The sequence below is a fragment of the Rhipicephalus microplus genome, chromosome 5 (genome assembly GCF_043290135.1).
Source record: "Rhipicephalus microplus isolate Deutch F79 chromosome 5, USDA_Rmic, whole genome shotgun sequence".
In the NCBI taxonomy this organism is placed as follows: Eukaryota; Metazoa; Arthropoda; class Arachnida; order Ixodida; family Ixodidae; genus Rhipicephalus; species Rhipicephalus microplus.
Genome location: NC_134704.1, coordinates 30,397,528 through 30,419,094, shown reverse-complemented (window position 1 = coordinate 30,419,094; position 21,567 = coordinate 30,397,528). Strand labels below are relative to the sequence as shown.

The window sequence follows — 21,567 nt, the reverse complement described above, 5'->3', positions numbered from 1 at the left end:
TTCCAGAACAGGGCCTCCTCCGCCTTCAGTGCCTCCGGCGTTGATGCGTGCTTCCGACGAGCACACCGAAGTCATGATGATGATGATGATGATGACCTCTTATGGATGGCGCTCATCCACAGAGGGGGATGGGCCAAGAACCGGGCGGCAGGATACTTAAATGAAACTAAAATGAAAATGAAGCCAATCTGAAAAAGTAGTTCAAAAATAATACTACCCCAAAAAAAATGTTTGCTGAGCAAGTGGTCAAACCATCTCTTGTTTATGACAGACATAGCTACGAATTATAAACTAAAAATCTGAAAAGATTGGGGTTCACTAGCATGGTAATCTTTTAGTTGCATTGATGTAATCAAACACAGTGGAGCATACATCCCTGTGGCAGTAACCAACTGAAGTTCCGCCAAGTGATAAAATTACTGGTAGATTTACTCCTTAAGCTTTGCTTCTCAATTAGGATGATGATAATAACACGCGTACTCACTTATAACCATGGATCACTGTGGGGTTGACTTTGTAAGTGTATTAGAAGCATATATACAAGTATACAGACCGGAGTATCAGTTCAAATGTATATTTTGTAGCGTTTCAGGTTACGGCCGTGTGCTCAAGGAGCAGCAAGTGAAGCATCTGTTCCAGTTTAAGCCCAAAAGTCTGATTTCATTGTGACCCAACACGTACATGCATTCTATATGAAGTAGTTCAGTTGCATTTCCTTTAAGGCTCGTATTGAAGTGGTGCTTCTTAAGGAGTGTGATTTCAAATCGCAAATGGTGAAAGATTTAATTATCATTTGTGATGATCAGAGATGCGTTCTTGGAACGTAGATGAGGAGGAAAAGGTGACGTTATGGTGTTGCGTGCTCTTGGCAGAAGGGTGGAAATATCAATAGCTAGACTATGATGCTGAGTTCCCCCTCCCCCCACACTGAATTTTTATCTACAAATGCCTGGTCTAGTGCAGTTACCCTTATGCCCCCACTGCAACGAAAGCGAATCTCTGCATCATTTCTTCTTGACATAAAGGTTATTTACTAATCAAAGGAAACGACTGTTGAAAAAACCTTTCCGTAGGGTGGCTTTAAATTTGTCCCATCTGGTGGTCCTTGTCTTTGGAGCAACTGAAAAGGACTTTAGCCTCAGGCACGTTTGCTAAGCGTTTTGCGATTTCCCAAAAGATTTATTTATCTATTTGGTGTTGTTGTTATTGTTGTTGACTTCACATTGCTGGTTGTTTGCCACTGCTGTCGTGCTAAAAGGTAGCTGTGGGCCTTTGTCAAGCTGCCTCTTTTGGAGAGCAGCTTTTACCTGCAGCTGTCTTTCATCAAACTATCGATGAAAAATAAACATTATTATTATTATTATTATTATTATTATTATTATTCTGATTAAACAACTAAAATATTAAGCTTGGGCATTAATTCACTGTATTTTCAACACTATTAGTTTGTTGGGTTTTCTTGTTTCTTCATTCATTTTATTTATTCTATCTTTAATGCTATTTTATTTGTTTCACCAATACCTTTTTCAAACATTGATATCTCAACGTATTTGGCTGCTAATACAATGTTATTTCTAAAGCAAGGTATTGTCCGTTTCATGGCCGATCCCCCATGGTGGGCTGCGCCAGGAATTCAGGAACCAAACAATCAACCAACCAATCTCCCAGCGTAGGTGTGTGCCACAGATTCAAGGAACTTTACTGTTAGGCATTGTAACAGATTAGTACATTGAATGAGAGAAGAAAAAAGACGAAGCATAAGTGACCTTGTGAGTTTTTATTGCCTCGTTCCTTAAGAGTATGCAAGCGTTGTGCCCCTATCGGTGATGATAATGATGATAATGGTGAAGACCTTATGTTGATGGCGCTCACCCACAAAGGAGGATGAGCGAATAACCGGTTGGCAGGATGCTTAAAGTAATGAGAATAACACCAATCTTAAAAATTCACAGCATATTCATGGAGTGATGATGATGATGATGATGATGATGATGATGATGATGATGATGATGATGAGAATGATGAATGATGCTGATGATGAGTAATAATGAGTGGGGCGAAGCTTCGAAGGGTTTATCGGCAAACCATAAATCATTCGCTGGCCACGTCCATCCGTCTGTCTGTCTGTCTGTCCAACCGCCCGTCCATTCGTCCGTCCATCTAGTGAACCCTTCTAGTGCCGCTATCTCGCATTTTTTCGTCATATACAAGCAACGCCATCCAGCAGACATTCCAAGGACTAAAACGAGAGGTGGCTACTAGATACAGGAGACGCACGACCAACGACTTAAGGAGCTTCGCCATATAATTAGTTTAGGGATAAAACTCTGAATAAATAGAAATGCTTACGAAGCAAACGTTCAAACCATCTGTTTCCTGATAGAAATAACTACGGTCAGATTCGTGAGCCTCTTTCCTCGTTGTTCTTTCTTTCTTTCTTTCTTTCTTTCTTTCTTTCTTTCTTTCTTTCTTTCTTTCTTTCTTTCTTTCTTTCTTTCTTTCTTTCTTTCTTTCTTTCTTTCTTTCTTTCTTTCTTTCTTTCTTTCTTTCTTTGTATGTATGTATGTATGTATGTATGTATGTATGTATGTATGTATGTATGTATGTATGTATGTATGTATGTATGTATGTATGTATGTATGTATGTATGTATGTATGTGTGTGTGTGTGTGTGTGTGTGTGTGTGTGTGTGTGTGTGTGTGTGTGTGTGTGTGTGTGTGTGTGTGTGTGTGTGTGTGTGTGTGTGTGTGTGTGTGTGTGTGTGTGTGTGTGTGTGTGTGCGTGCGTGCGTGCGTGCGTGCGTGCGTGCGTGCGTGCGTGCGTGCGTGCGTGCGTATGTATGTATGTATGTATGTATGTATGTATGTATGTATGTATGTATGTATGTATGTATGTATGTATGTATGTATGTATGTATGTCAACATGGCATAATTATACTTGGTCTTCGTGAGGTTACGCAACGTGGTCTAGGCTAGGACTAGGATTCATTACAGTTAACTCTTCAACCTAATTAATACGGTAACCTTCATTAGTACTTAACGATTTCAGACTGTATGATACGCCGGACTCTAGGCCGGTCCGCCAGAGTGGGTAGTTGCCCAATCATCCCAGGAACATCAGCATTATATGCCTTGACATCACATATTAAAATAACGAAACACTTCGCTAAAGAGAGGCTGCCAGCGTTTGACGTGCAACCGTTTCTTTATTTACCCGTTAAAACGTAAAAAAAAAAAAAAAACGTGAGGACGATCACACAAACACGACACTCTATTAACGATGGACTGCAGTCGGCCCGCGTGGTCACAAATCGTTAGACAACGACGTTCTCGCCGAGCGAGACCTGCCGTCCGAGTCGTCGTCCAAGCGATGCGACAGCGCGTTCAGGGCCTTCTCGAGCCGGTGACCCTGCTGGGTGAGGATGTTCATTCGCTCCTCGAGGTGTCTCAGCATGCGCTCCATGGCCTCCTGGTGCTCGTAGACCTTCTCTACCGTGTACTGGGCGAGAAGGAGCGGATACAACGGGTTAAGCTAACGGCTCCGAAAATTTTAGAGAAAGCGCAGTCAATAAATACGAATATTTATGCATATCTGCGTTGTTTTACAGACAGCGTATTAGAGACTATGTTCGCAGTTTCGGAACTGCGTTCGCGTTTCTATTGTGGCAAGTTTTCATTACTAGCGAAAAAAGACGAGGGGTCGAAGTTTATCCTAGCCTAACGTAGCGTCCTGTCACAAGCTTGAAAAACAACATAATTTGTGTGTTAAGCAAAAACCTTTTTAACAATCCATATATTTTTGAGGTCCATAACAACACATTTACGGTATATTTACATTTCATATGTCTACATATTTACAATCTGTTTTGAATGTACTTATTTTTCACCTCTTTAATTCTAAACTGCCGATGCACGTATGAGCCGTTGCGGAACTGCATTTCTCAGAAAGGAAGGCATCCTAAAATTATATAAAAATGACGTGTTTACGAGTATATACCGATATAAGATTTTTAGGCGGTACATACGAAGAATGGTTGAAATATACAAAGTGAAATATATTAAAGTGTACTTCAAATTATTCTACTAAAACTTAGCACAGCCAAAGAGTGCCACAGTGGGGTAATGATTGTGGCAGTTATTCCAGGTCGAGGTACAGTTCAAGTGCTGACACAGAGCAATTCCTACAGATTGACTGCTAGTGACGTAACCCCCGTATTAAAAAAAAAAACGCTGCTTAACTTGATCTTGACTTGCCACCGACTTCAATGCAGCACAAACGCGTTTCGAACGCTCTGTCTTTACGCCGTGCCAAGGCAGCACAAATGCACAGACACGTTGGGAACGCCCTGCATTGAAGGCGGTTTCAAGACAATTTCAAGTCAAGTAGCGTTTCCGAATACGGGGGTTAGAAGTGCAACTCGGATTTTCACTATAATTAAAAAAAATACCTCATCATACATTTTCAAATCTCGTAGGAAGCATTTAATTTACACTGGTCTTTCACTCTGTTCGGGTAACCGCATTGCGTAGCACGTCCGTCGAATTTCAGTTGATCGAATGTTTAACTTACGTGTGGTGAATTCGAATTTGCTCGCTTACTTTCTCGTCTTGGCCTTTGTGTTGAACCGTGTGGACGTTGATGCCGAACATTCGTCGCAGTAGGATGGCCAGCTTGGTCTTCTTGTTAGGCTTTACGGTCCTCTTCTGCACGATGACTTGGCGTCGGACCCACGTGGGCAGCATCGTCTCCACTGTCAGAACTAGCTTCACCTGTGCGTGAACATTCGTTAATCGTCGACTGCGTCAAGGAAGTTACCATACGCCGTTAACTATATTCACTAACTGTGTCAACGGCTACAGTATCCGATCGTTGTAATTAAAAGTTGTTAGAAAAGATGACGATTGGTGCGGGACGAGATTCATAGCTGTAACGGAGAGAAATTGTTTCATTAATCGCCAACTCAAATAATTATGTAAGCACGTTTCAATAGAGAAAATTGAAGATTCTTTTCGTCTTTCCCTGTGGGATATAGTATGGCAGCAAGAGATCACAGCATTGAACGTGTGCTCTATAACTGTCCCAAGCCCGGAACACATTGCTCACTATTACGTTGCAAGCCACATCGGACAAACAGAATTTCTAAGACATTTGACGAAATTCACGCGATGCTTCGTTGAAATACACCTTTTGTTTTTGTTTTTTTTTCATCTTCATTGTGGTATTCTGTGACTGATCTGCGTGTGTACCCTTCATTTTTTAGATGTACTGCATTCTACAATGGCACCGACGGTGTTCACTGAAAAGAAGTGCTATTTCTAATTCTAAAAAAAAAAAAAGAGTCTTGCGCTAGAATGGTTTCGTACGATAAAATTTCAGCCAGTCACTACTCTGGACATACCATAACTGAAGCCCACTGTTCAATGGGAAAACGAACTTACGAAAAATAAACTTTGCGAATTCAGCTCCCGAATATAATGAAAGCTGTCATTGAATTTCTGTATGTCTTGCGAGCGCATCGGTCTATACATGCCTGCATTCCTAGCCTCTTGAGCTCGGCCTGTTCTAGGACCTCCTTGATGTCGTCGACCGCCAGACCGACGAGCAAGTTGGACGTTATGATGGTCATAAGCACGATGAACAGTGCCATCAGGATGTAGGAGGAGGTCTCGTAGGGCAGCACGTTCTCCGTGAATATGCTGTCGTATTCGATCTCGCCGACCATCATCACTGTGGTCTTCATGATTGCCTTCCATGGGGTGTCGAAGGGGGCCTGCAACGGTACGGGAGAACGCAAGTGGTACTTGTGCAGTTTCTCTAACTTCATCGTTTCGTTATAGAGGACGCTGGAGCTTCTGCAGCGAGAGGACGCATGAGTTATTCCGGCTAGGGTGTGGTAATGTGTCCGACCGACACTGGCGTACCAACTCCCAACTTTTTCACGAGTGGGGGGGGGGGGGGGCTAACCTACCGCACTCGTGAAACAATATTTTGAGCGTTTCTATCTACTTAAAAATTTTATCTTCCCGCTGAGCTCGAGTTCACTGCTTTATTCATTGCGGCTTTGCAAGCTGCCTCCATCGCTCCAAGTTACCGTAAACAAGGCTGATCACATTTATTGGATATTAAAGCGGAAACCTTTCCTGGCGCTTCCAATACAACAAAACTAAAACATTCAGAAGAGATTCGTTTCAATCATCGGCTCACAGCAGCTTTGACAAAGCCGCGGTGATGCTACTCCTTTTCGATAAAAAATTATTTTCCTGAAACAGCAAATGCTTTGACCAATTCTTAAAAGGTGTGTTCGTTCCCACCTATAACTGCATCGGCCAGTCACAGTAGAATACAAACATGAACAAGTTATGTAATATTATAGGGCCGCTGTTCAACGCTAACCTTCTGTGCAGTGCTACAGCAAGCGACGATGGAAAATCGTCACTGCTGAAATGTTTGAAAGTCATCCCTATGTTGTTACATTCTCTCGTAATATTCTCATTTTCTCGTAACAATATAGCTGAGTGATTACAGTGATGAAGGAAAATTTTTGCCTATAGTTGTTATTTTCCCCAGCGTGCAGCCGACAGCGACCACTGTCGAAAATCGGGGGCCTCAGCCCCCCCAACTTTTCTCAATTGGGGGACTAGCGCCCCCCTTGCCCCCCCCCCCTCCCCCTGCTGGTATGCCTACCCGACCGATCACCGCCACCATCATTATCATTGATAGGATATTGCTATAAGTTTTTGTGTTGTTGTACGGCGCGTTTCCTGGTTCACTTCGTGTTCCCTAGCTGCAATATACGTTTAATTTGTTTTGACGGGTGACCTTGCGAATTATAAAAACTGCTGCATGATGTTATGTAACTGGCTCCTCATTGAATCACCCATCGCGTTCGCTAACGTGTAGGTATGAGTGGTAGTACGCTTCGGGAATGTTTTTATTCTAACGCCTGCCTTCATCTGAAGCTCTTCTCAAGTCACCCCTCAGCCCCGAAAAAAAAAAGGTCTCCAATTCACTGTTGAACAGCATGTTTTTGTTTGTTTGCTTGTTTGTTTGTTCTGTATACTTCCCACTTAATTTTATTCAGAAAGAAACGGTCTCGCAGACAGCAATAATGGGAAACCTGGACAACGTTCATCTTTGTACGTATTGCTGTTTTATAGCTGATCACAAGAAGCGGTTTAGCTATGGTCAGGTATGCCAGAAACCTCTAAAACTAAACATAGCACCTCTTTGAACGCAACAGAATGAGCAAATATAAGAAAACTGCATGAGAGTTTTATTTTCATTACCGAGTAATACCGCGTGACGCAATACGATTCCTACCTGATTCTGCAAAAGTGCGAAGAAAGTCAGGGCGAAGGCCACAATGAAGAGGAAGAAGACCATGAAGAACTGGCAGAAGGTGCTGAGCACGTTCGTGAACATCACCACATAGATTCCTAGGAAGGGTAACTTTCTAATGTAGATCACCAGTAGGGCCCAGCTGAGGAACACGGACACAACACCCAGGTGCCACTGCCACGGCTGTAAGACACACGAACGTGACGTCATTTAGAGGTAGGCTGAAGTGCTTAAAAGGATGATCTTGGAGTAATCACAGTTCGATCTCTGTTGGAGTCTAAACCCGATGTGAGAGTAGTTAAAAGTGAACATCAATAGTATTTTTGTCGAAAAAATAGCGGATGCAGTCGCCGTACTTCTGAAGATGCAAGTGAACGCGGCGACGTCATCCTCGATGTGCCGTGTCATGTGCAACAACAGCACCAATTAAAGCTTGGCCTCCGCGAGTAGCTCTGGAAATACGCGCCGCCGGAGCTACTCACGGAGGCCACGTTTGCAGATACGAGAGACACTTGTTCACACTGCACTCGGCTGCGTATCGTTATGGCAGATACTGTAATTCGACTGCATAACTTTCAGAGTATATATGCTCACTTGAGTCCGAGGAACATAAACAGTGCTCTCGAATTTAAGCGGATTAATAAGCGGTGGGAAATTTCCGTCGCAGTGCTGCGCGGCTCCGCCAAAGGTTGCAAATAGGACGTGGTTCCAGTTCGTTTCCACGTCCAAATTTTCAACATGCTCACGTGTACGGGCAAGACAAAATTTCTTTCACGCAAAGTTCCTGCTGCAGCAACTGCGGAAAAAATTACGGCATCGTCGGAAATAATGTCGGTCCTTGTTAACTACAAATATTTACCAAAATATAAAACTACTCCAGCGTCCACTTTAAAGACTGAAACATTCACATTCCTGCACTTGATCAATTCTGTTTCAAGGAGGCCAGTGGGCGAAAAAGTTTGAGGTTATTAGTGCAGTCCCAAATTTCCTCGTATTCGTTTTTTTTTCGTTTTGACAATACGTCATCTTCGAGGCGTTCACTCGGTGCATGTGCTTCCGAATCAATCAGATAGTAGTGGTGCGTGTGCTTGAATGCGCCAGAAACAAAACATACGTGAGTGAATTTGCATAAATGATCATTACATGATTTCTGAAAGTTCGCCCGTACTGCTACTACTGTCTCAGCTGATGTTTCACATTGTGGGTGCGACAAAAAGAGCCACCAGAAGCAGCAGTGTTTTGATTATTGCGAAACTGTTGCCCCCCCCCTCCTCCCGCCAAGAAAAAAAAACGCTGCGAATCTAATCAGTGATGGTAAATGCTGATTGATAAAACTGCGTGATTAACTGATTGATTCGTTATTTCATTTATTAACCTGTCGAGTGATTGCGAGTGTCATCAGTGCTTACCGATAGCGCCTCGGGTACGTCAAGTCGGGCCACAAAATGTTTTAGGAGCCGCCGCAGTGGTACCGTAGTTATGGTTCTTGGATGCTGACCTGAAATGCGTGTGTTCGATCCTGGTGGCGGAGGAACTACGCTGGGGGTAAACTGCTAAAGACCTGTTTTCTTAGATTTGGCGCTCGTTGAGGAGCACCAAATTGTGATTGCAGTCTGAATTTCTGAAGCCTTCTCCTATGGTGCGTCTCATTATCAAATCAAGGCCTGGCATCTAAAACCCTAGAGACTCTTGCTAAAATGTTTTAAGACATGCTAATATCTCGAAATGCACGTGAAAGAAAAAGAAGTATACGACATACGCAATATCAATTGTAGGGCGCTGTACACAACTGAAAATTAGCAGAGGAGTACCTCTGGGACGCCGGTTGATGCTGAACAGTCAGTGAAGTTGAAGACAAAAAGTAGAGAACAGACATAGCAGCTCCATTCCGACAGGTTTTCGAGGTCGAGGTAGTTCCAGCGCGTGTTGTACATTTGGAAAACCTGCGAACATGGTGTTTATTCTATCCACATTTCTGCACGCATTTATATGCGCATAAGACTGACCTCTTTCAACAGGAATATGAGGGACACCATGAATATGATAATTTTAGCTTTCCGAGCGAAGTCCGTCTGCATGTACAGTCCTTCGTCAGATGCTTCACCGATGACGGCGCAGGTGTTGTATCGCGAGATAAACCTGCACAGATAAAACAAAGGAACAAATGGTGTCATCATCATCAGCTGCAGCAGCATCATCATCATAATCATCATCATCCTGACTGCGTCCACTGCTAGACAAAGGCCTCGCCCATGTTCTACTAGTGAACTCGCTTCTGTGCTTGCTGCTGCCACTGTATACCCGCAAACTGTCATTAACTGCCCACTTAACTTTGTCTCCCCCTCACCTGCTTGCCTTCTATGGGAATCCAGTCAGTTATCCTTAATGACCAGTGGTTATCCTGCCTACGTGCTACTTGTCCGACCCATGTCCATTTCTTCTTCTTGATTTGAACTATGATATGCTTAACTCCAGTTTGTTCCCTGACCCACTCTGCTCTCTTGTCTCTTAAAGTTACCTCAATCATTTTCCTTTCCATCGCTCGCTGCGTCGTCCTCAATTAAAGCTGAAACCTCTTTGTGCATCTCCAGTTTTCTGCTCCGGCAAGATGCAGCTCCTATATACCTCCCTCTTGAGGGTTAGAGGCAGATTAACATTCATTATTTGAGAATGCTTGCCGAATGTGATCCACCCTATTCTTATTCTTCTAGTTATCTTGCTCTCATGATTCGGCCCCGTGGTTACTACCTGTCCTAAGTAGACATATTCTTTTAGAACTTCTAGCGTCTCTCCACCTATCGCAAAGTGCTTTTTTTTTCTGCCAAACCTGCCCTGTTGTTTTTTGCTGACAGTGTTAAAAAAAGGTGGTGCATAAAGGCAGGCATCTACAGGACAAGAAAGTTTCTCATGTTGCTCATCAACCTCCTGTATTTAGGTATAAGGATGATTGGTTGTTAAATTATATGCGACATAATAGCAGCATGAATGCGGTAAATACTGAATATTAGTAGTAGTTCATAAACTGTACTGGATGCGTAACATTTTGTGAAACACTAATAAACCAGAATATGGGCAGCCAAGGACTTAACATTCGTATTCTACACCATAAAACGAAAATTCAATTACCGCTGGTGCCTATTGAGTTTAGGTATAATACGCGCAACCGCGTATGTGCTCTTTGTCTTTTGAGTGCGTAGAGCTCTATTTGTCATAGTCTACCAAGTTCTAGTTCCGGCTTGCCCGGTCAGAAGTAGCGAATCACAATAGTAAACAACTGAGCTTTAGAGTTACAATTCGCAATTTCAGTTATGTAATTAGGCTTCAGTGATTAATTCGTAACAACGTCACTCACGAGCACGTGGTGTTGAAATGTGGGAAGTCGAGCGGGCATGGCGCCGGAGTGCCCATGGCGAACGACGTGAGGCATCCCAGGAAGAGCAGGTAGATGGACATGGTGGAGTAGTACACGTAGCGGCCGTAGCTCTCCCATTTGTGCAGCAAGAGGCTCTTGCACAGTTCGTGGCCCAGTAGGGCACGCCGCCTCTCGTTTGCCTGTGGCGAGGAATCAAGGATACGAGAGGATATATGCTCCGCAGCCGCTGGAACTGGGGATCGTATACCCTATACGCAACGGCAGCGCGCGTCCGCTCTACAAGAGTTTCCCACATTTCCATTCTCTCTAGCAGCGTTCAAACCAATGGTGGTTCGTTAGTTTTGCCTGGAATTTTGTCGTCCATTCATCGCAGCGAGCACCATTTGGCCTAACAAGATCCGCACACTGAAGGCTAGAATTGGATAACGCTACTTACGATACTGATCGGTTCTTATATAAGCTATAGTACGTTTATTAGTCACTCCTATAGTCGTTCTTTTATCCATGTCATCAAGGTCCGTCTTGCTCCCCGTGTACCGTAACAAGGTCGGCAGCCCATAAGGAATTCAGTGATGGTGATTTCACAATGTTGCCTCGCTGGATTGACTTCAAAATATGCCATTAACTCTGCTATATACTCAGATGAATTAATGCGGCATCTGTGAATACACTTGAAGAAGGTTAGTTGCACTTAATCTACGCTTCGAGTTGTATTGCAAGAAGGCGCTGATCACTGACCATGATCATGAGTGGGTGATTCTGCTTGAGGGTACCGAAGTCCTTGGAATAGAGTGGCGTACCAGGAAGCACGTTGCCATGGTCATCGTACACTTTCCTCACTGCGAGAGAGGTGAATATGATGTCTTAATAATCATCGTCGTATGTCATGGTAGTTAACAGTAAATTATTATTATTATTATTATTATTATTATTATTATTATTATTATTATTTGATTTGCATACACAGATACACAAGGACCCAAAGGAAAGAGGGAGAGAGCAAGCTGGCAACTGCCACCTGGAGGGGCACAACGCCTGCTCACTCTTTCAGGAAGAGGGAACAGAGGAAACAAAGATTAGAGGGGAGAAAGATGAAAGAAGATGAGGAAGAGAGAGAAAAAAATGACGATGACTTCGACGAGTATGAAAAAGAGAGAGAGAAAGAGAGAGAGAGAGAGAGATACCGCCTATAAACGGGTGGCCAGGTACGTTTGGTTCATAAATGTAAGGATCGTGTGGTTCATTCACGGTGGGCCCACTGGCGGATTCGATGGATCCGCCAGCGTGCCCACCGTGAATGAAAGAGAGTATCTTACAAGCATCAAATTTTTGTTCACGTTGTACACTGCGTGGTACATCGGTTTTGCCACGACTATAATAGTTACTTGTAACTGTGCATCAAATGGACGTATGAATCAGAGCACTGGAATAAGGGTACCTTTGTAAGTCGTTGCTTTTCAGCGCCCGCATCTCAGTCGGTCATTGACATTCGATCAGATGAGTACTCAGATTAGCCAGACTACAATGAATTCTTTTTTCGCTTACTGTCAACTTCGTTACTTATTGGTCCACGGTATGCTGTCGCTTATCGAGTTAGCACAGCACAGTTTCACACATCGATGTAATTGAAGAGCGTTTATCACTTAGATTTCTAAATGACTTTGGCACAATGTGACATATAACACGTTGCGTTGTTCGGGTGCTGTTTATCTTAATTGTCATAGTTATAATCTCGCCTTGAAAGACTTTCCCGCTATCTAGTGGCATGTTCGGCTGTCTAGAGACCCGTACTTAATTCGCGCTGATATGAAGGGGTATTGCACAAACGGGACACCAAAGAGAAAGCAGCTTGCCCGAAGAAGCGGCGCAGAGGTGGAGCTGTAAGAGTGTTGAGATTCTCGCAGCCATCCTTTTGCGTTTATTATTCGACTCGTGTGAGGTGCCACCATTCGTTCTCACGCCCGCACTGAGGCACTCACCTGGGGCGGGCGAGTCCGAGTCCGAGTCGCTCTCATCGTCGGAGTCGTCGGCGCCGCAACCGCAGAAGGCGTCGTCCAGGAACTGGTACTGGTACGTGACCGACTTGTTAGGGTCTTCGTCAGATCCGGCTTCCACCATGACACAACTGTTGAACACGAGCGTGGCCAAGTCTGCGCAGAGTAGCAAGTAGAATCGAAACCGCCGATAGGTTTTGGCAATAAACAGTGAATACCTCGATTAGACATCGCGTTGTGGTTGAAGTCAATGATAAACACTGATTGTTGATGAAATATCGTTCATATTTCATCGTTGATATTTAGGCGTTGATATTTATCATTGATATTTATGACAAAATGATCGTTGCGGACTACCGTATAATTATATCCTTACCTCGTTTTAGCCTAAGTTTAATGTTAATTTACATTTGCTATATTCTGTGACTCCAAGGCGGCTCTTCAGTGTGTGCGAAGCCTACGACGCGGGAACTACCATCAGTTGGTGTCTCAAATCGTTGAAATCAGTCATCGCGTCACTAACCAACGACATGACATCGTCTTTCAATGGCTTCCGGGTCACTGTGGGACCAGTGGTGACCACCGCGCCCACAACGCAGCTCAATGTGCCCACGAGAGAGCGCCCACACTGCTCGTACCCCCTGTCAAGGGGTCAACGCTGCAAGAGAACTTCGCCACATCGCGCATAATGCCACACTTGGGCATTGGAACCTTCCACTGAACTACACTCGACGCCCACAGAACCTCGGTTCATTAGCGCAATTAGTCGCGACGTGACGCTACAATGCTGTGTCGGTTGTAGGTCGGCGTAGCCTTTACCAATTCATTCAGTTATCGCATTGGTATGGCTGACTACCCCAACTGTGATAACTGCAATTGCGAAGAAACTCTCGACCGTGTCCTCTGCCATTGTCCCGGCTTTGAAAAAGATCGCCGGACTCGCCAGTGTGCCTTAAGAAGGCTGAATGATGAACGCTTTACTTTTGAGAAGATTTTGGTTGCGTGGCCTTCAGGTACACCAGCCCAGAATGCCACGCGAGTCTTTCTACAATTCTTGAGGGCGACATCATCACTGAGCGACCACCTGTGAAACCTTGCACTATGTGTGCGGCATGAAATGCCCATTTCCCTCTTTCCCTCTCTCTCTCTCTCTCTCTCTCTCTCTCTCTCTCTATATATATATATATATATATATATATATATATATATATATATATATATATATATATATATATATATATATATATATATATATATATATATATACACAGCCGTACGTTCTTAATTACTTTCGGCTGATTCTTTTCCTCGAGTAAGTCTTTGCGATCGTGTTACCGCTATCGTTAAACACCATAGTTCGCGAGAACGTTTTCACCACTCAACACCAATACACACCCGTCTTTGCCATATCACACCATCCTGAGTGGAGTATAGTGAATTAAAGGGCCTCTAAGCTATCTTTCGCTCGAATGCAAGATGACGACTCGTTTCTTGCCTTCGCTTCCCTGCCTCATTATCTACTGATTTCCACTTACATCTTCAGAAGACACGTGCGAACTACATCACTACTAATCGACAGGTAGTGTTTGCGATCACCTGTAAAAGCTTGACAGCCGATGGATCCGAACTCGTACCCTGGGTATATGAACCAATCAACAATCTATAACCTGTTGTTGTCTCACTCCTCACCCTGTTCACATCAGGAAGTTTGATGAAAATACAAAATGGAGCCGTGGGGGGAGAATGCGACTGACCTTGAATAGTCAGACGTTGATCAGGGACCTATTATTCAACCAACGCAAGCCCCAGCGAATGCACCTGAGCAAAGAAAGTTGATTCGATTACCACCGAGTGGGTTCTCGGCTTTATTGAAACAAGCCGTTAATTTGAATTCTTGGCGCAAGCTAGCCCGCCAGAATATCAGATTAATTTATTGACTTCTGCTTATACTCTTTCTCACCTTTTATCGGCGCCATCGCTTACTGGCGATATAATGTATTAGAGTTTTACTTGCCTAATTGCAGATAATGGGTCGTTCAGGTACGGCTGCACTTTATACGTCATAGCGTTTTACATACAAAACGTGAACGGGTTAGATAATGAAAGACGCCATCGTGGCATAAGTCTAAGACACTTGGTACTTGAACTCTGGCGGATGAATCACAGGGAATCGCCATACTGACCTGGCATAGTGCGAATCAAGTTTCGCAGTGGAGTCTGGTGTGTTCCGTACTGCTCGCTCTCGGTCGAGTTCTGCAGCAGGTCCTTCCAAAACCGGCTCTTCAGCAGCACTTCAACCACATCTCTGAGAATTAGAAAACATCATTCAGCATTCAGGCTTTCAGTGAGTAAGGCTGATAGTTTGCAAGCTTAAGTCTAACAAAGTTGTATTTTTTTATTTTGCATACAGTATAAAAACACACATACGGCTAGGTACATATTTTGCAAAGCTTCCATTTTCGAGGCATATATCACATATGTACCTATACGCAGACCACTGCCAACACCATGACTCATGCGTTATTGATCGCAATTCGCATTAAGGTACGAGGTTTCTGTGTTATCATGACGTCATTCGTATGTGTTGACGTCGTTGAAATTTCGAATATGCTAATGGTAGTGCGAAATACGCAGGAGTAAGCACGGTTCTTCATTTTTCAGGCAGAGAGCACGGGCAATAACATCGTCAGTTAGAAGTGCATTTTCACCCAGTGACTAGCAAATAGCATCAGAATGCATAATTTGAGTTACGAAACTGTTTTAGAAATAAAGAAACGTTGTTGGCAGGTGCTTTCCTTAAATCGAAATGTTCGAAGTGTAGGTCTCGTTTCACTAGTTTGCCATTTTGTTTGCCTAGTTTGGCTATTCTCATTTGGTCACTGATTTTTATATTTTGTTGTAATTAATATCAGTGCTGTCTTCTAGCCCAAGTTTGTCTTAAGAGTTGCCTCGCTTGTAATCTTTGGGGATGACTTAAACTCGAGAAACGTGGACAGTGCCTAGAACCAGCCTCACCTGTGCTCTTCCTCGATGGCCATGTCGAGACAGTTTTTCTTGTTTGCGTTCCTCTTGCAGACGAAGTCCCTTACGTCCTTGCGATTTAGCAGGAGCTTCACAACCGACTCGTTTCCAAACTCGGCCGCGATGTGAAGTGGCCTGTTCTGAGGAAGCAACGCTTTACCTTGGCCGCTGTCACAACGTCACAGAGACACTTTTCAAAGAGAGAGGGAGAGAGAGAGGTACTTATTTCGGAAAGTGACATGGCACTCTACTATGAGAGAGCAGAAAGCCATTCCTGTCTACTAAGCAATATGAGCTTTCACCGTCCCAAACAATGGAATTATGATTGTTAATTTTGCGCAGATTTCACTGCAGCCACCGTAATGGATCCTGACTTGCCTACAATGTGGAATTAGTACAAATCGATGTAAGAAATAATGTAGGCCCGTGTGCTCAGATTTGGGTGCACGTTAAAGAACCCCAGGTGGTCCAAATTTCCGGAGCCCTCCACTACGGCGTCTCTCATAATCATATGGCGGTTTTGGGACGTTAAACCCCTCATATCAATCAATGTAAGAAATAATAATTACAAATTAAGCACGAGGAATTGCGCGCATATATTTAGTTCATTGGTAAATTAAAATGCGCACAAAGTAACCTTTATTTTGTATCCGCTGATGATACGTTGAAAGGAGAATTCGCGGCTCCTGTGGCCATCGCTTTGCATTTATGTTCGACATGGACACTGTTGTTTTTAGCGGGCATTGACCAGAGAAGAACCATAGCGACACACCCAAGGAGGTTTAAAAAAAAAGAATTATATTGATGCCATGCTCGTGCAGTGTGTGGGCATCTCCAAAGAATGCTTTCTGTGTCTTTTCAATCACCAAAACCCAGACGAGACGCGTTGGCGCGACGCTCTGGCTAGCTCAGAATTTGAAGACCAAAATTGGACCATCCCGCAGGCCTGGCACGCAGCGGAAAGGGTGAACCTTACCGCGACCACGCGGGTGGCCCAGGTTCGGCCGCTAATCTGCAGCGCTCTTTTCTGTCCTTGTTTTTTAGCTTCTGTAGTTATGAAGCAACTACTTCTAGGTTGCGCTGTTCCTACATTCAGTTTTAAATAAAGTTTTGTTCATTCCACCCAATGTCATGGTCATGTCCATCCGTCCGTGCATCCGTCTGTCCGTGTCTTGGCCCAGTGCCAGGTGGCCGCCGGGGCGTGCCAACAGATGCCAGTCTAGCGTCGCAATCATGACTTCTTTGCGCAAACACGTACACGGACACAAGGAAAAGAGGCAAACAACACGGGCGCATACTCACAATTGGTTTATTTTGAACAACGAACTGTACTTATATCTTCACGTAGACCACACGCCCCCCCATCGGTGGATCCAGGAACAAACGAGATAACCTAAGGAAAGCTTATTCAGCGCTACGTTATGATAAGAACCACAAAACGGCAAAAAATTGAAGAGTTCACGCATCTGCAGACGGATTGTAGCACGTGCCTTTCAAAAAGTGAAATTCTTTATCGGACAAGGTGACGGAAGCTTGGCTAACACATTTTTTGTGGTTCTTATCATGACGTAGCGCTGAATAAGCTTTCTTTAGGTTATCTCGTTTGTTCCTGGATCCACCGATGGGGGGGGCGTGTGGGCTACGTGAAGATATAAGTACAGTTCGTTGTTCAAAATAAACCAGTTGTGAGTGTGCGCCCGTGTTGTTTGCCTCTTTTCCTTGTGTCCGTGTACGTGTTTGCGCAAAGAAGTCATGAATGAGTACCAACTCGCCCAACTTTCAGTACTGTTGTTAGCGTCGCAATGCCCAGCGTGTCCATTAATGCAAGAAGGGAGACACGCGCGCCGCGTCCCATTCCAACTGACCCCGTCTCAATGGGCACAGGCATTCGCCGAACACACTTTGGAATTTACAAAGCCTTCTTTTTTTTTTTGGAGCTCCTTGGTTTGCTTCTCGAAGAGTGATATCAAGCTCTACACCGGAGATGGCAGCGTAATACCCAGAGTCGACTCCATTCGGGTCCTCGGCATGACCATCGAGTCCAATGGTTCCAACGGCAAGACTATACTCAAGCTCGCCGCCAAGACGGATAATGCGGTTCGGCTGGTTCGGCGGGTGGCCAACCGCTACCAAGGCCTCAAGGAAGACAACCTAATCCGCCTGGTGCTCTGCCACTTTTCATATGTCGCAGCCATGCACAATTGGCAGCGTGCCGAGCGTGACAAGATCAACGTCTTGCTCAGAAAGATTACCAAGCGGGCCCTCGGTATCCCGATCAGGACGCGCACCGAGCGCCTGCTCCAGCTCGGAGTACACAATACGTTGGAGGAGATTGCCGAAGCGCAGGAGCGGGCCCAGCTCGCGCGCCTTTCGAGCTCCCAGACTGGCAGACATATACTCCGAGAGCTCGGTCACTCTCCGGCTGAAGTGGACGAGAAGATGAGACAGGTGCCCCGTGAGATTCGCGACCTCATCACCGTGGCACCGATACCGAGGAATGTCCATCCCGAGCACAATCGTGGTAGGCGACGGGCTAGAGCTGCCACTCTTCTCAAGCAGATTCACAGTGAGGAGCACGGCGTCAGCTTTGTCGACGCGGCAGCGTACCGTGGGAGTCGCGCCTTCTCCGCAGTCGTCGTCGACTCCAAACAACAAATCACCAACTGCGCATCGGTTCACACTGACGATCCGACGATTGCCGAGCAAGTGGCCATCGCCCTGGCCATCCTGGAAGGTGAAAGGGAGGTCATCTATAGTGACTCTAGGTCAGCTATTCGCGCTTTCGAGCGCGGTGTAATCTCCAAAAAAAGCCCTGCGCGTGCTCCAAAGTGGTGGCCGCGACGGCATCAAGCACCACGTACTGATTTGGTTTCCTGCACATGTTGGACAGGTCCAAGGCGCTCCCCCCAACCTCAACGAGTCTGCCCACGAGGCCGCGCGCGCACTAACCGACCGCGCGGGTTCCGGGCAACGATTCGGGGCCAACGGGGTTGCGGAAAACAGGGACGCGCCTGCCACGTACAACGAAGTAACAAAATATTTTTACCTCGCGCGGAGACTATATCCACTCCCTCATCCAAATCTTAATAGGCCACAGGCCCTTACGCTCAGGCTACTGCAAACCGACACGTACCCTAACCTGAAATCCCTTCACGCTATATATCCTGACGTGTTTCCCAATGACGCTTGCCCCGCATGTGGGGATGTATCCACGCTGGCGCACATGCTCTGGGAGTGCAAGGCAATGTACACTAACCCCAACACTACATCGGTCAGGTGGGAGGCGGCCTTACGCAGCTCCCTCCTGGCCGACCAACTTTGGGCCGTCCAGCAGGCCCGCGGAGCGGCCGATAGGCTTGGCCTAACGGTCCCGACGTGGGAGTCGCCCGCTGCGCGCTGACGCGCGCCTTGCAGGACCTCAATAAAGTTTCGCAACCAACCAACCTTGGTTTGCTTCGTTAACAAGTGACCGTTTTCGTATAGTCTTTGTGATCAGGTCGGCATGTTCGTCACTGCGCACAGAAGCTCTCCGCGTTAAATTTTTCGGGGGCGAAACTTCTTAAGCCGTGGGTGGTGCGTCCCCGATGTATGTTGTAGTAGTAGTAGTAGTAGTAGTGGTAGTGGTAGTAGTAGTGGTAGTAGTAGTAGTAGTCATCTCTCGTTTAGTACTTGGAATGTCCGATGGGTGGTGGTACTTGTATATGATGAATACAAGATGAAAATATGCGAGATGGCGGTACTTGGAGTGTTCACTAGATAGACGGACGAATGGACAGACGGACGCACGAACGATTGCACGGACGGACGGAAGCACGAACGGACTGATGAACGCTTCGTCCGACTCATCACCATTCACTCAGTGGGTATGCTGTGGCTGACACCATGTGATTTCATTTTTTGTCTCCACACTTTGTAAGCGCAGTCTAAATTATTTTCTGCCCAGTTTTACATTGTGAATAGAACAACGCAATGCAGAGCACCGATCCCCCGAGGTCACCGGTGCGGATTGTAAAAAGGCGCTTCAGCGATCACCTCCGGAAGATCAGGGCCGGGAGCTGGTATACTATAGTTGCAACAAGCGAAATGCCCTGCTTTCTTTTCGCGCCAACTGTAATGATATGTTTCATTGTTGCGGTACCTCTACTGGCTATAAAGAAAATTTACTTCTGGGACATCTGTTACCCTCGGTTTGTCCGTGCATTATCACACTATCTCAAGGAGTGGGTCCACTTGCTGTTGCGTTACGGACGAGCAAGCTTTTCCCCAAAGAGTAACCTCAGGATGCCGACGAAATAATGAAACGAACACGTTCGCGTGGAGCCGTTTCAGGCAACGTGTCCGAGGTTCGTCTCGTACCGACCTTCATCTTGTCGACGCTGTTGACGGACGCCCCGGCAGCCAGCAAGTTGGAGACGGTGTCGAAGTCTCCGTTCTTGCAGGCCACCGTCAGGGGCGTCCACTCGTAGTAGTTCTTGGCCTCCAGGTAGGCGCCGGCTTCTATCAAGATGGCGGCCGTCTCGCTGAAGCCGCCCTGCGCCGCCACGTGCAGCGGCGTGTTCCAGTGAATGTCCGTCTCGTTCACCAGGCGAGCGTTCTGCTTCACGATCTCGCGCACCACGCTGCGACAGGCGCGCATTACGTGAGCCGCACATTCGTAACGTTTAGTCATAGCGTTTTAGCACGAGCCGCACATTCGTACCGTTTAGTCATAGCGTTTTAGCACTGTCATTACCGTCAATCGGGGCACGTGTCCTGTTGATTAAAGTGCCAGACAACAGGCTCTGAAACGCGCAGGATAAGCTTGCGCATTTTTCCTGTGCGTGACCAACCTCCTTCGACGCGCAGTGACGTCAAGTCGGCGATCGGCGACGTGACGTAGCACGAAGCGCGTCGATTGGTCTAAACGAGGTATCAAATAAAGAGTAACTTAGTGAATGTCGCCGATCGCCGAGTTGACGTACCTGCGTGTGGAAGAAGGTTGGTCAGGCGTACTGAAGATGCGCGAGCTTTTCCTGCACGTTCCGGAGCCTATTGACTGCTTTTTAAATGCACTAAACGCGTTCGATGAAATACGCTCATTCATTCCTACCTCAGGTGGAAAAGCGCAGTGAAACGGTAACGCTGTGCCAGAATGCTCCCCGTTTCGGCGTTTCTCGCCCGCTGTATTAAAGAGGACACTGAGGATGTCTGGCAAACTGTTACGTTAACGTAATACTTAACTATGCATTTGCCGAGGGTTAGTGTCACTGCCACCAAAGCTTTGTGCCGCCGTGTGCACTACTAGTCGCTAATGTAAACCGGGAGTTTGAACCCGGTAGTTTCCTATACACCTGCTAGAACACATGAACTCAGTATTACGTCGAATTTCGCGTGGAAAGTCCCCCCCTCCTTCTTTTTTTCCTTCTTGGCAAACAGTCCATTGCACACAACACACAGACACAGGCTGCCGTTTTTGTGAGCTGTTCCGACAGTTAGCTAACATAGAGTATAGTTGATACACAGGCACTTTATACCTAACTGATATTTATAGAGTTTTTTGTTGTGTGGTTGGCATATACGACAGACTCATTATAATGACTATTAGAGCTTATATTTCTGTATGCCACTCCTATAAAACTAATTTCCACCCCACAATAAAGTTCTGCAACTACTACTATTGGCCTCGACCCATAAAACCAAGTAATGCTCACTTTGGGAAGTTGTAGTGGCAAGCGGCGTGCAGAGTCGTTTCTTCGCTCGAATTTTTCGCCGAAGCTCTGGCCCCATGCTTTAGGAGTACCTGCAATTTTAAACTGGAGGTAAGCACTCAGCTCAAGTGGTTCGGGCAAACGTGCAAGTCA

The 21,567-nt window shown here is 45.6% G+C and overlaps 1 protein-coding gene across 1 annotated transcript in view; it reads right to left on the bottom strand.

The window, feature by feature from the left end:
* Positions 1-3,167: 3,167 nt before the first annotated feature.
* Positions 3,168-21,567, bottom strand: part of LOC119174786 (transient receptor potential cation channel subfamily A member 1 homolog) — a 44,601-nt gene continuing 26,201 nt past the window's right edge. Inside the window, exons 10-22 of the mRNA XM_037425847.2 lie at positions 21,418-21,506; positions 20,088-20,346; positions 15,722-15,867; positions 14,890-15,011; positions 12,692-12,862; positions 11,451-11,551; positions 10,692-10,891; positions 9,346-9,478; positions 9,151-9,282; positions 7,322-7,522; positions 5,532-5,771; positions 4,600-4,770; positions 3,168-3,499 (exon numbers count right to left, since the gene is read on the bottom strand). Coding sequence (XP_037281744.2) covers positions 3,305-3,499; positions 4,600-4,770; positions 5,532-5,771; positions 7,322-7,522; positions 9,151-9,282; positions 9,346-9,478; positions 10,692-10,891; positions 11,451-11,551; positions 12,692-12,862; positions 14,890-15,011; positions 15,722-15,867; positions 20,088-20,346; positions 21,418-21,506 — 2,160 coding nt within the window. The 3' untranslated portion in view covers positions 3,168-3,304. The remainder of the gene's footprint in view (positions 3,500-4,599; positions 4,771-5,531; positions 5,772-7,321; positions 7,523-9,150; positions 9,283-9,345; positions 9,479-10,691; positions 10,892-11,450; positions 11,552-12,691; positions 12,863-14,889; positions 15,012-15,721; positions 15,868-20,087; positions 20,347-21,417; positions 21,507-21,567) is intronic.